Genomic DNA, 14,249 nt, shown 5'->3' on the forward strand with positions numbered 1-14,249 from the left:
ACAAAGAAAGCTAAAAACAATGAGTAGATAAGCATATGTCAACTAAAGCATCTAAGACAGAATAATGGAATTTATCAAGGAAGTGACAGGCAACAACTCAGTAAGAGAAGGAGAGGAAAGCAAAGCAGGTGGCCTCATCAGGATTGGCTAAAAGCCAGGAGAAACTCCCTCACTGCGGGGAAAACACCAATGAGAAAACTGCAGCAGTTCACATCCCCAACACAGACTCATGCAATCCTAGCTACAGGAGAGCTCTCAGCCCCCAGGGGCTTTGAGAATAGTAAAGGAAGCTGCCTGGAGTCTACACAATGGCATTTTTCTACAAAGTACGTTCACACTGGGTCCTAGGCATATCACAAAATTTAAGCAGCCATAGCATAGAACCATTTTGGGAGCCCAGTCCTCACCATACTACATCCTTCCCTGAAAGCCCAATAGCTCCTACATCGCCACACTCCTCAAGTCCTACTGATATCCTATTATGTCCACCCAGAAGGCTACACTGTCACAACACTGGCTGGACCCAACTGTGTGTTCAGGTCCTCAGCACTGCAGCACAATTGATGTCATATACCATGTGGAAGGACAGTAAAGCACACCAAGAAGGTTGCACTTCAAAGAAAAAGGCAGCCGAAGTGTGTGCTCCCCAGAGCCTACAAGGTGTTTATCTTAGATCACTGCCACTGACAACAACCCTTTGCCTCCAACAGCATGGTCGTCATACACATGGACATGCCTTCAGGTGTGTTGAGGACCACTCTTCCTGGGTGCTGATCTAGGGCCTGAGAAAGTCCAGTACTACCCACCACTGTTGCTGCTACCACCCAAGTGTGTCATCCAGGGCCCTAGGGACAAACCTACCTTGCCCAGTGGTGTCATAGCCTGCACATGCCATCCATGTGCCTGAAGATGGGCCCAACTAGCCTAACAGCATCTGTGCACATTTTCTAAGGGCCTGGGGATTGACCTCCCCAGCCACCACTGCCAGTGCACACACATGCCTTCAGGGGCCAGAAGACAGGCTTACCCAGAATGCTATCCCCACCACAACTGCCTGTTTCCAAATGCACCATCCAGGGGACTAGGAATCAACTGACCTAGCCTGCTGCTGTGGTACCCATGCACACTATCAGGAGGCCTGACACAGGTTCACCCCACCCACCACTGGTGCCCATGCATATTATTCAGGGACATGGGGATTTATCTGCCCTACCTGTCATAACCTGGCTGTGCTTGCACATACCATTGAAAGGCCTCAGAACAGGCCCGGATTGCCTGCTGCCACCAGCACCCATGCACACCATTCAGGGGAAGAGGAATTGACCTGATCCACCTCACCAGCATACATGTCCACCCTCCAAAGGCCAGAAAACAGACAACGATATTCATTGCCAGTGCCCATGTGCACCATCTGGAGATTGAGCTGCTCCATCTGCCACCTTAAGTCACAATGCACAACATTTGGCATTCTAAGTATAGCCTTTCCCCACATACCTCACCACCATGGTGCCCCAGCACACTATCTGGGAGCCTGGGAATCAATCTGCTGTGCCAACAGCCTGCGCTCACATGCACTATCAGGGGGCATAAGGATAAGACTGCAGGGTCCAGCACTGTCCCTGCTACTGCCCACACAAGTTTTCTGAGAGCTTGCATATCAACTTGCTGCCACTGGTGCCCATGTACACAACTGGGGAGTCTGAGGACACGCCTCTTGCCATCACCAAATGTGAAGTCACATATAATGAAATACCCATCAGAAAAACAGCAGATTTCTCAGCGGAAAACTTACAGGCCATAGGAGAATCGGAAATTATATTCAAAGTGCTAGAAAAAAAAAAACAAAACTGACAGCCAAGGATAATATACCCAGCAAAGCTACCATCATAAATAAATAAAAAATAGAGGATTTTTCAGATAAGCAAAAACTGAGGGAATTTATCACCACTTAACTGGCTCTGCAAGAAATGCATAAGGGAGTCCTCCACATGAAAGCAAAAGGGTGATATTTACCAACATGAAAACATAATAAAAGAGGGAGAAAAGAACAAAAGATATACAAAACAACAAGAAACCAATTAACAAGGCAGGAATGAGTTCTCACCTATCAATAATAACCTTGAATGTAAATTATTTAAATTCTCTATTTAAAAGACACAGACAGCTGGGCGCAGTGGCTCACGCCTGTAATCCCAGCACTTTGGGAGGCCGAGGCGGGCGGATCACGAGGTCAGGAGATCAAGACCATCCTGGCTAACACAGTGAAACCCCGTCTCTGCTGAGGCAGGAGAATGGCGTGAACCCGGGAGGCGGAGTTTGCGGTGACCCAAGACTGCGCCACTGCACTCCAGCCTGGGCGACAGAGCGAAACTCCATCTCAAAAAAAGAAAAAACAAACAAACGAAACCCCATCTCTACTAAAAATATGAAAACATTAGCTGGTCATGGTGGCACACATCTGTAATCTAGCTACTTGGGAAGCTGAGGCAGGAGGATCACTTGAACCAGGGAGGCAGAGATTGCAGTGAGCCAAGATCATGCCACTGCACTCCAGCCTGGATAACAGAGCAAGACTCCATCTCAAACACATACACACACACACACACACACACACACACACACACAATTATGATCCAACTATATGCTTCCTACAAGAAATTCACATCACCTGTATAGCACATATAGACATAAAGGGAAGGGATGAAAAAAGATATTTCACATAAACAAGCAAAAAGGTGGCAGGAATAGCTGTCCTTATATCAGAAAAAGATGTTGAGAACTTTTTTTTAGAACTGTATAAAAAGACAAATAAATAATTGTATAATAATAAATAGATCAATACAGGAAGAGGCTATAACAATTTTAAATATATATTTACCCAACACTGAAACACCCAGAGGTATAAAGCAAATATTAGTAGATCTAAAGTGAGAGGTAGACTTCAGTACAGTAATAGTTGGAGATCTCAACACCTCACTCTCAGCACTGGACAGATTATCTAGACAGAGATCAACAAAGCAACTTTCAATTTGTACTGCAGATTAGACCAAATAAATCTAACAGGAATTTACGAACATAATATGTGATAGCTGTAGCATACACATTCATCTCATCAGCACATAAAACATTCTCCAGGGTACCCATATGTTAGAGAACAAAATAAATTTCTACTAGTTTTTTTTCTTTTTAATGAATTCGTAGCAAATCACAATGGAACAAAACTAGAGATTCGTAATGAGAAACTCTGGAAATGTACAAGTACACGGAAATTAAAAAAAAAAACGCATGCTACTGAATTATCATTGAGTCAATAAAGAAACTAAGAATGAAATTTAAGAAAATTTTAAAACAAATGGAAATGAAAACACATCTAACCAAAACCCATGCAATATAGCAAAAGCAGTGCTAAGAAGGATGTTTACAAGAATAAATACCTACCATTAAAAAGGTAGACAGATTTCAAATAAAAAACTTAAAAACATATCTCAAGGAACTAGAATAATCAGAACAAACCAAACCCAAAATTAGCACAGGAAAAAAATAATAAAGATTAGAGCAGATCTAAAAGAAAAAGAGAGAGAGAAAGAGAGAGAGAGAGAGAAAGAAAAAAGAGAGAAGGAAGGAAGGAAGGAAGAATAGCATGCAAAGGATCAAGCTTTGGGGTCTTGTAACATATTTCTGATGACCACAGAATGGACTATAGTGCAGAAACTCTGACCCAACGGCCACTTTTGAGTAAGTGTCGGGGTCCTGTAACGTGAACCACAAAAGGGACGACACTGAAGAGACCCCCAACCCAACCCAAAGGCAAATCATCTGCGTGCACCCATTGGCGACTTTGGGTAAATGTGGTGCATATACCTGGGTAAAGAATGGGATCGGGTTAGAGGCCCAACTTGGAGGAGTTAGAGTCTCTCCTAAGACAGAAAGAGTTAAAGGCTCTTGACCAACTTGGGTTAGAGGGTTAGAGTCCCTTTCAAGATTTAGGGGGTTAGAGACCCCTCTTAGTAAAGTCATTCTAGGCTAAGAATGGGTTTGGCACCACAGGCTATGCTCTTTGTACTAACCAGCCTTATCCTCTTTGCTGCATGAATCAATTTCTTGTTTGCTGTCTCTGTTTCACTTCATTTTCCAGAGACTTCATTTAAATGGTCCTGGGAATTTTAACTTATTCGTCTACTGTGTGCCTCCCGATTTCCATCCATTTGCTTGTGAAACATTGGGAACAAAAAGCGTAGAACACTCCATCTCTAAAATTGCTGATTGGGATTTGGTATCTAACAGCTATAAGCAATAAGATTAAATAGACGTGGTTATGTTTTGTTGCCACTATGCAAACTAGGTGTGATTGAGAAGCACTAGGATGGAAATCAGGGGACTTTACCTCTTGCCGTTTTGTTTCATTTTTTTTTTTTTTTTTTTTTTTTTTTTTTTTTTTTTTTTTTCCAAATCAATAGGTCTTTTATTGTATCATTTAAATATCACAAGTAGGTCTTAAGTGTCATCTGGCATCTTCTTTCTGTAGCCAGGTAACTCTTAGATCTTATTCATCAGCCTGCTGAACAGTTCCTTTTTCAGAGACATAGATACCATCCAAAAATTTCCTGATATCCTTGTTTTTAACTGTTGTGGCTTGCTGAATCAAAGCCGCTGAATTTGAAACAAGCTCAATGTCATTTCCTTCAAGGATTAATTCATCTTTCTGGGCTTGAGATACTGAACAAGCAACACCTGGTCTCATCCGAACCCTGCGGATGTATTTTTCACCCAAGAAATTTCGGATTTCAACAAGAGACCCATTCTCCTGGATAACAACGTTGATGGGGAAGTGAGCATACACAGACCTCATCTTGTAACGGAAGCCCAGTGTAACACCCTTGATCATGTTCTGTACATGACTACAAATGGTCCGAACGGTAGCCAGTTCCTTTCTGTTACCCCACCATTTGTCAACCCGGAGCCTCTTTTTTTTCTTTCCAAGAAGACTGAGTTCTACATTGATGTGATTGAAGTCCCTCCGCAGGGTTCCTCTGGGGCCCTTCACGATAACTGTGCGTCCCTTCAGAGTAATGTCGACATTTTCTGGAATGTCGACAGTCTGATTGCTGAGAATGGTCTTCATTCTCGGAGTAGACGCAGCAAAGAAAGCTGTTTCATTTTATACACACACACACACACACACACACTTTTTGGATCTAGGCAAACCAGCTTTGCTTGTTTGCTATTGCCCAGATCCTACTTGCTCTGGTAATTCCCATCTAAATCCTCTTCATTTCTTCCTTATCCAACATTTTTGTTGAAGTCCATGTTGTGGTTTATCTAAGATTCATGGCTCGGCTCACTTATATTATTTGGATAATGTGAAGAAAATAATTCAATCTTTGGCAGGGATCCCCTTACTAATGCAGCTGGACTTAAACTCCCTCTTATCTTTTTTAGTGGAACTCAGCCAGTGGTAATACAATCTTGCAGGTTTGGAACTTTTCTTTCAACATCACTTGCCTCCTTCATGGGAACCACGGCATCAATTCCAAAGAACCCACCACTAGGATGTATGTATTCTTGAACACTGGGAACAACTTCAACTGAATGGGTTTAAGAAGAGAAAACTGGTATTTCTATGTAATACTGTTTGGCCTTGATATTATTTGGAAAAACAAGAAAAATGGCCTTCTACTGGAACTATGACCTTTAATACTACACTTCAATTCGATTTGTTTTGTAAGCGGGAGGGAAAATGGGATGAAATACCATATGTTCAAGCATTTTTGCTGCTTAGTCAAAATAAAACCCGGAAGCAGGTGTGTGCATGTTTCACGAGAGGAAAAAGAGCTAGACATACTAGATGATCCTTTAATGCAACCCCTCTTCCACCCCAGGTTCAGCAGGCATTTTTGGGTGGAGGAGAACCTCCTTCTGTAAGCTCTGAAGGTTCAGATGGGTCAGTCCTTTCTCCCTGGAATCCACCTGAAAGTTCTATTGAGAACCCTCTGTCCCCTCTTCCTTACCTGTCTAGTCTCACTCTATATCCTCCGCTCCCTGAGGAACTTAATCCAGTGAGTACTGTTCATAGTGGAGTCTCCTATCAATCTCCAAAGGGAAATCTTTGTCCATTTAGAGAGGTGGTAAGTGGGAAAGAAGGCATTGTAAGAGTACGTGTTCCCTTTTCTATGTCTGATTTGGCTGTATGTAAAGAGAAATCTGGGCATTTCTCTGAAGATCCAGGAAAATTCATGGATGAGTTTGAGAAATTAACTCTGACCTATAGTTTAACTTGGCAGGATCTGCATGTTTTGTTGTCTCTGTGTGGTACAGTAGAAGAGAAACAGTGCATTTTGGGGACAGCTAGAACCCATGCAGATGAGGCATTGACTTGTAACCCAAACCATAATATATATCAGGCAGGAGGTATAGCAGTTTCGGATCACGATCACAGTGGAACTATCAAAGGGGCAGTGAGAACTTTGGGAGGAAAGATCATATGGTCATTTGTTTGTTGGAAGGTATGAAGAAATGTTTGAAAAAGACAGCTAACTACGAAAAGGTTAAAGTAGTTGCTCGGGGCAAAGATGAGAATCTAGCTTTGTTTCAAGGGCATTTAGTTGAGGCAATCACAAAAAGCGCTAACACTGATCCTGCCTTGACGGAAGAACAATCCCTTTTGGGAGTATATTTTATAATCCAGTCTGCCCCTGATATCTGTAAGAAACTACAAAAAAGAGCAATGGGCCCTCAAACTCCTATGGAACAGCTTTTGGGTTTGGCATTTTTATTTTTTAATAACAGAGACAAAGCAGAGGAAACAGAAAGAGCAAAAAGGATCTCCAGCAAGGTGCAGCTCTTGGCTGCAGCCTTAAGCTCACCTCCCACATGGGGTTGCCCTCTGGCTCTTGGCCTGAACAAGGGAGGCTGAAAAGCTGGGCATCTGAGTCACCATGCCTTGGGCATAAATCAGTTTGCACACTGTAAGAAAACTGGTCATTGGAAAAGGGATTGCCCAGCATTCCAAAGGAAGCCATCGGCACCCAAGCCAATGATGAATGAAATAGCCAAGCAAGCCCAAGATGATGGTGCCCGTGATCTTCCGCCACAGCTCCCACCGGACAACTAGCCATATCTCCAGAGGAGCCTCAGGTAACCCTTGACGTGCTAAGGTAAGAATATTAACTTCCTTCTGGACTGCTTACTCTGTTTTGACCCACTATAATGGGTCTCTGTCACCCCAAAACTGTATGGTCACTGGGAAAGATGGACAAGCGCATAAACACCGTTTTCCCTATCCTCTAAGCTGTCCTTCAGGGACTTTGGTTTTCTCACACACCTTTCTTACCATGCCTGGAGGCCTCAGGGCAGTGGCAGCAACTGTTGTTTTAGTAGATGAAGCCAATAAACTGGCTTTAGAACAATATTTGAAGGTTTTAACCCCACACCAAGTACAAGGAGTTCTAGAAGCTAAAGGACACCAGTGGATGACGGAGGGATTCTTATTGAAATGTCAGGCTTTGCTGCTAGACACTCCTGATGAACTCTTGATACCAGGTGCTAATCAATGGAAGATAGTTAAGAATTTGCATGACTCTATTCACTTGGGAAGAGATTCCTTGTTTCAATTAATGTCTTAGCTTTTTATAGGAAAAGGCTTACTTATAAGAGTAAAGCAGGTTATTCGGGCCTGTAAACTATGTGCTCGGAATAACCCAAGTAACCAACCTTTACCTCCTCCTCTAGTAAGGCCAGTTCAGCATAGGGGAACATAGCCTGGTAAAGATTGGCAAATAGATTATACTCAGGTGCTCCCATGTAAAGGATTTAAATATTTATTATTCGTTGACACCTTTATTGATTGGATTGAGGCTTTTCCTACCCAGTCTGAAAAGGCAATTGAGGTTTCTAAACTACTACTAAAGGAAATAATCCCTAGATTTGGGCTGCCCTAAGAGCTTACAGAGAGATAATGGCCATCTTTCACAGTGACAATTACCCAAAACACATCTTCAGCCCTAGGAATTCAGCCTGGAGGCTACAGTCTTCAGGGCAAGTAGAAAGAGCTAATGAAACTCTAAAAAGGATTCTTGCTAAACTATGCCAAGCGACTTCGGAGACCTGGCTGTCTTTATTACCTCAACCATCAAGGCAGGTTGAGGGAACAAGTTAATAATATTTACTAAACAGACCCAGACTTGGGAGTGTCCAGATATCCAGATATCTGGAGAACAAAGGCATCCTTAATTTTGCTTTAAAGGTAATAATATTGATTCTTGTAAAATATAGTAATTAAGAAAATTAATCCCTTATCACAAACTCTGGTGGCAGAGCACATCTCCCCAAGATCTTTTATCATCATACACATATATACACACACATACACAAGCATTGTGCCTCGGGTAGACACATGCCTCTCTTACTTTTGGGAACATCCTACTCTATCAGGTAGCTGTTCTTTCATTACTTTACTCTCAGTAAACTTTCTCTTACTTTGCACTGCGGACTTGCCCTTAATTCTTGTGTGAGATCCAAGAACCCTCTCTTGGGGTCTGGATTGGGACCCCTTTCCTATAACAAAGAAAATTTGGGTCATAAGAACATAAATAAAATTGACAAATTGACAGCTAGACTAAGAAAAAAAAGGGAGAAGACCCAAGTAAATAAAATCAGAAGTAAAAAGACATTACAACTGAGACTGCAGAAATACAATCCAGTAGAGTCTGTTTTAAAGAAGTTATGTTAACAAATTAGAAAACCTACAGGAAATGAATAACTCCCTGGCCGTACACAGTCTATCAAGATGGAACCATGAAGAAACAGGAAACATAAACAGACCAAAAACGAGTAAAGAGGTTGAATCGGTAAAAAAAATCTCCCCAAAAAGAAAAACCCAGTACTGGGTGGCTTTACTACTGAATTCTACCAAACTTTTAAAGAAAAACTAACACCAATTCTTAAACTATGCCAAAATTAAAGAGGAAAAGCTTGTTTCTAACTCATTCCATGAGGAGAGCATTACCCTGGTACCAAATTCAGACAAGCACACACACACACACACACACACACACACACACAGACAGAGAGAGAGAGAGAGAAACTACAAGCCAATAACCTTGAATATAGATGCAAAAATCCTCAACAAAATGCCAGTCACTCAAATCTAACCATGCATCAAAAAGATAATACTCTATGATCAAGCAAGATTTATTCCAGCAAATTAAGGATGATTTAACATACACAAATCAAAAACTTCACATTAACAGAATGAAGCACAAAATGATATGACCATCTCAAAAGACACAGAAAAAATATATTACTTGATATAATTAAGCATGCCTTAATAAAAGCTCTCAACAATTTAGGCATACAGGGAACATAACTCAACATAATAAATGTCATATATGACACAGCTAACCTCACACTAAAAAAATGTAGAAAGCTGAAAGTTTTTCTTCTAAGAAATGGGACAATACAAGTTTGTCCACTTTTACCACTCTTAACATACTACAGGAAGTCCTAGCCAGAGTAATCTGACAAGAGAAATAAATAAAAGGCTTCCAAATTGGAAACAAAGAAGTGAAATTGTCTTCCTTTGCAGATGATATGATCTTATATATAGAAAAACCTAAATCATCCCATAAAAAACTCTTGAGACTTATAAATAAATTCAGTGCACTTGCAGAATACAAAATCAACATAAAAAATCAGTAGCATTTCTGTACACCAATAATAAAACTAGCTGAAAAAGAAATCAAGAAAGCAATCACATTGATAATAATTACCAAAAAATATGTAGGAATAAGTTTAACTAAAGAGGTGAAAGACTTTTACAAAGAAAACTACAAAATACTGACAAGCAAAAAGAGAGAGACAGAACACTAACATGCTCATGAATTAGAACAATTACTATTTTTAAATGACCATACTAACCAAAGCAATCTACAGATTCAATGAAATCCCTATCAAAACACTAATGACAATTTTCACAGGAAAAGGAAAAACAATACTAACATTTATTTGGAACCATAAAAGACCTAGAATAACCAAAGCAATACTGAGCAAAAAGAACAAAATTGGAGGCAAAACTCTACCTGACTTCCAAATATACTACAGAGCTGGAGTAACCAAAACAGCATTGTGTGGACATGAATACAGACACACGCACCCACGGAACAGAATGAAGAACACAAAAATAAATCAATATATTTACAGCCAGATGATTTTTAACAGAGGTACCAAGGACATACATTGGGGAAATTGCAACCTCTAAAATAAATGGTTCCAGGAAACTGGATATCCATATGCAGAAGATTGAAACTAGACGTATATCTCTCATCATATAGAAAAAAATTAAATCAAAATGATTAAAAACATAACCATAAGACACTAAACTATGACATTATTAGAAGAAAACAGGAAATGCTTCTGCAGATTGGCTTAGGCAACATTTTATGGCTAAGGCTTTTAAAGGCACAGTCAACAAAAACAAAAATAGACAAATGGGACTATATTAAACTAAAAATCTTCTTTATGACAAAGGAAAGTCTTTAAGAGTGAAGAGACAACCTATAGAATGGAAGAAAATATTTGCAAACTATTCATTGACAAGAGACTAAAATCCATAATACGCTAGAAACTCAAACAAGTCATCAGCAAAAGAAAAATCAAATAATCTCTTTAAAAAGTGAGCAAGGATCTGAATTGACATTCCTTAAAAGAAGACATAAAAATGTCTGACAATTATATTTTTAAAATTCAACACCACTAATCATTGGGGAAATGCAAATCAAAATTCATTATGAAATATTATATTATACCACTTGGAATCGCTATAACCAGAGAAGACTATAAAGAAGAAAAACTGAAAAGGATGCAGAGAAAGGGGAACTTTTATACACTGTTGGTGGCAATATAAATTAGTACCACCATTATGAAAAACAGTATTTTTAGTTCTCTCAAAAAAATTAAAAACAAAACTACCATATGATTCAGAAATGCCACTACTGGATATTTATTCAAAGAAAACGAAATCAGTACATAAAAGAGATAGCTGCATCCCCATGTTTCTTGTAGTACCATTTACAATCACTAAGACATGGAATCACCCAAAGTGCCCATCAATGAATTAATGGATAAATAAAATGTGATATACATACACAATGGAATAGGATTCAGTCATACAAATGAAATTCTGTCATTTACAGGAACATGGATGGAAGTAGAGGTCATTATGCTAAGTGGAACAAACTAGGCACATACATATATCACATATTCTCATTCGTACGTGGGAATTTAAAAAGTTGATCTTATGTAGAGAAGTGAATGACAGTTACCAGAGGCTTAGAAGGGTGTATGGGGGAAGAGGGGCTACAGCGAGGTTGGTTAATGGGTACGAACTTACTCACTTAGGGAGAAAGAATAAATTCCAGTAAGTTTTCAGCTTATTTTGCTCAAATCCATCAGAGGAATCACTATCTATGGCAGATACAGCCCTACAAAATTAAACTTTCTTCTTAAATAATTAGACTTGAAAGTAGAAAGTACTTTGCAATCCATGGGCTATAGAATGGATATTGTATTAGTAGGCATGAAAACAAATTAATCTGTAACTCTTGTACATCTCTATCAGAGCTCTTGGATGGCTAAGTGCATTGTCAATTAGCAGTAAAGTTTTCAAAGGAAACTTTTCTTTTCTAAGCAGTAGGTGTCCATAATGGGTTTTAAATATTCATTAAACCATATTGTAAACAGATACACTCTCATACAGGCATTGTTGTTCCATTTATAAAACATAGTCAAAGTGTATTTAGCATAATTCTTAAAGGCTCTAGGCTTTTCAGAATAGATGAGCATTGACTTCAATTTAAAGTTACCAGCTGCATTAACCCCCCAGCAAGAGAGTAGCCTGTCCTTTGAAGCTTTGAAGTCAAGCATTGACTTCTCCCCTTTAGCTATAAAAGTTGTAAGTGCCACCTTCTTCCAATAGAAAACTGTCTTGTTACACTGAAAATCTGCTGTTTCCTGTAGCCACCTTCATTAATGATCTTAGCTAGATTTTCTAGATAACTTGTTGCAGCTCCTATATCAGCACTTGCTGCTTTACTTTGCACTTTTGTGTTATGGGGGTGGCTTCTGTACTTGAACCTCATAAACCAACCTCTGCTAGCTTCCAATTTTTCTTCTGCACCATCCTTTCCTCTCTCAGCTTTTATAGAATCGAAGAGAGTAGGGACTAGCTCTGGATCAGACTTTGGCTTAAGGGAAACTTGGGGCTGTTTTGATCTATCCAGACCACTCGAACTTCCTCCATCATAGCAATAAAGTCGTTTTGCTTTTTTATTCATTTGTTCACTGAAATGGTGATGTTAAATTTCCTTCAAGAACTTTTCTTTGCTCTCTCAACTTGGCTAACTATTTGATCAAGTGTCCTAGCTTTCAGTCTATCTCAATCTTTAACATATGCCTCCTTTGCTAAACTTCAAATCATTTCTAGCTTTTTATTTAAAGTGAGAAACATCAGATTCTTCCCTTCACTTGGATACTTAGAAGCCCTTGCAGTGTTATTAATTGACCTAATTTTAATACTGTTTTGTCTCAGGGAATAGGGAGGCCTGGGGAGAAGAGAAAGTGGGAAATGGTGAGCCAAATGACCAATCCAAACACACAGAATTTATCAAATTAGTTTGCCATCTTCTATGGGCATAGTCTGTGGCTCCCCAAAACAATTACAATCAGGATGTCAAAGATCACTGATTACAGACCACCATAACAGGTATAGTAACAACGAATCATTTTGAAACATTGTGAGAATTACTAAAATGTGACACAGAGACATGAAGTGACTGCTACAAACTTGCAAGTTATAAGCAACACAGTATTAGCAAAGCACAATAAAGTGAGATACAATAAAACAAGGTATGCCAGTACATAGAAAACCTTAAAAGCTGCCGGGCACAGGGGCTCATGCCTATAATCCCAGCACTTTAGGAGGCCAAGGCAGGCGGATCATAAGGTCAGGAATTCGAGACCAGCCTGGCCAACACAGTGAAACCCCATCTCTACCAAAAATACAAAAATTAGCTGGGCGTGGTGGTAGGCGCCTGTAATCCAGCTACTCAGGAGGCTGAGGCAGGAGAATCACTTGAACCCAGGAGGCAGAGGTCGCAATGAATCGAGATGGTGCCACTGCACTCCAGCATGGGTGACAGAACTAGACTCAGTTTCAAAAAAAAAAACAAAAAAAAAAAAGTCTTAAAGCCTCACTGAATTTTGTTAGAATAAATGAATTCAGTGAAGGTGCAGGATACAAAATCAACATACAAAACTCAATCATGTTTCTATACACAAACAATGCATTATAAAAAAGACATTTTTAAAATCCTTCCTTACAGGAACAAAAATAATAAAATACTTAGGAATAAGCTTAACCAAATAGGTAAAAGCCTTGCATACTAAAAACTATAAGCCATTGATGAAGAAAAGACACATATAAATGAAAAGACATCCCTTATTATTGGATTGAAATAATATTGTTAAAATGTCTATACTACCCAAAGTAATCTAAAGTTTCAAGACAATGCATATGAAAATTCCAAGGCATTCTTTGCATAAATGGAAAAAAAAATCCTAAAATTCATATGGAATGAGTGAAGACCTCAAAAAGCATCCAACTTCTTGTGCAAAGTTGAACAAAAAGAGCAAAGTTGGAGGCATTCTACTTTGCGATTTCAAAATATACTAAAAACCTATCTTAATTAAAATATTATGGTATTGGCATAATAATAAAAATATAGACCAATGGAAAAGAACAGAGTGTCCATAAATAGATCCATGCATGCACAATCAACTGGTCTTTGACAAGGGTGCCAAGTACATGCAATGGAAAAAGCATTGTCTTGTCAATAAATGATGTTGGAAAAACTGGAAATATCACAAAACATAAAAAATTAACCCCAGATGGATTAAATACTTAAGTCTATGAATTGAAACCATACAACTACTGGAAGAAAATATAAAGAAAAATCTTCTTGGCTTTGAACTGGGCAATGATTTCTTGGCTATGATACCAAAAGCACATGCAACAAAAGCAAAAATAGACAATAGGGCTACATCAAACTAAAAATGCTGTATACAGCAAAAGAAACCAGAAAACAAAAAGGCAAACAATGGAATTGGAGAAAACATTTGCAAACCATCTGATAAGAAGTTAATATGCGATATTTATAAGAAACTAACACAACTCAATATAAAAATCAAATAAGCTG

The 14,249-nt window shown here is 39.2% G+C and overlaps 1 protein-coding gene across 1 annotated transcript; it reads right to left on the reverse strand.

Moving 5' to 3' along the window:
- Positions 1-4,393: 4,393 nt before the first annotated feature.
- On the reverse strand, positions 4,394-5,143 carry LOC134736851 (large ribosomal subunit protein uL6). Its single transcript, XM_063640777.1, has one exon. It carries the CDS (start codon positions 5,120-5,122, stop codon positions 4,544-4,546), a length of 579 nt encoding a protein of 192 aa, XP_063496847.1. The 5' UTR covers positions 5,123-5,143; the 3' UTR covers positions 4,394-4,543.
- Between the last annotated feature and the right edge of the window lie 9,106 nt (positions 5,144-14,249).

The sequence above is a fragment of the Symphalangus syndactylus genome, chromosome 5 (genome assembly GCF_028878055.3).
Source record: "Symphalangus syndactylus isolate Jambi chromosome 5, NHGRI_mSymSyn1-v2.1_pri, whole genome shotgun sequence".
Lineage (NCBI taxonomy): Eukaryota > Metazoa > Chordata > Mammalia > Primates > Hylobatidae > Symphalangus > Symphalangus syndactylus.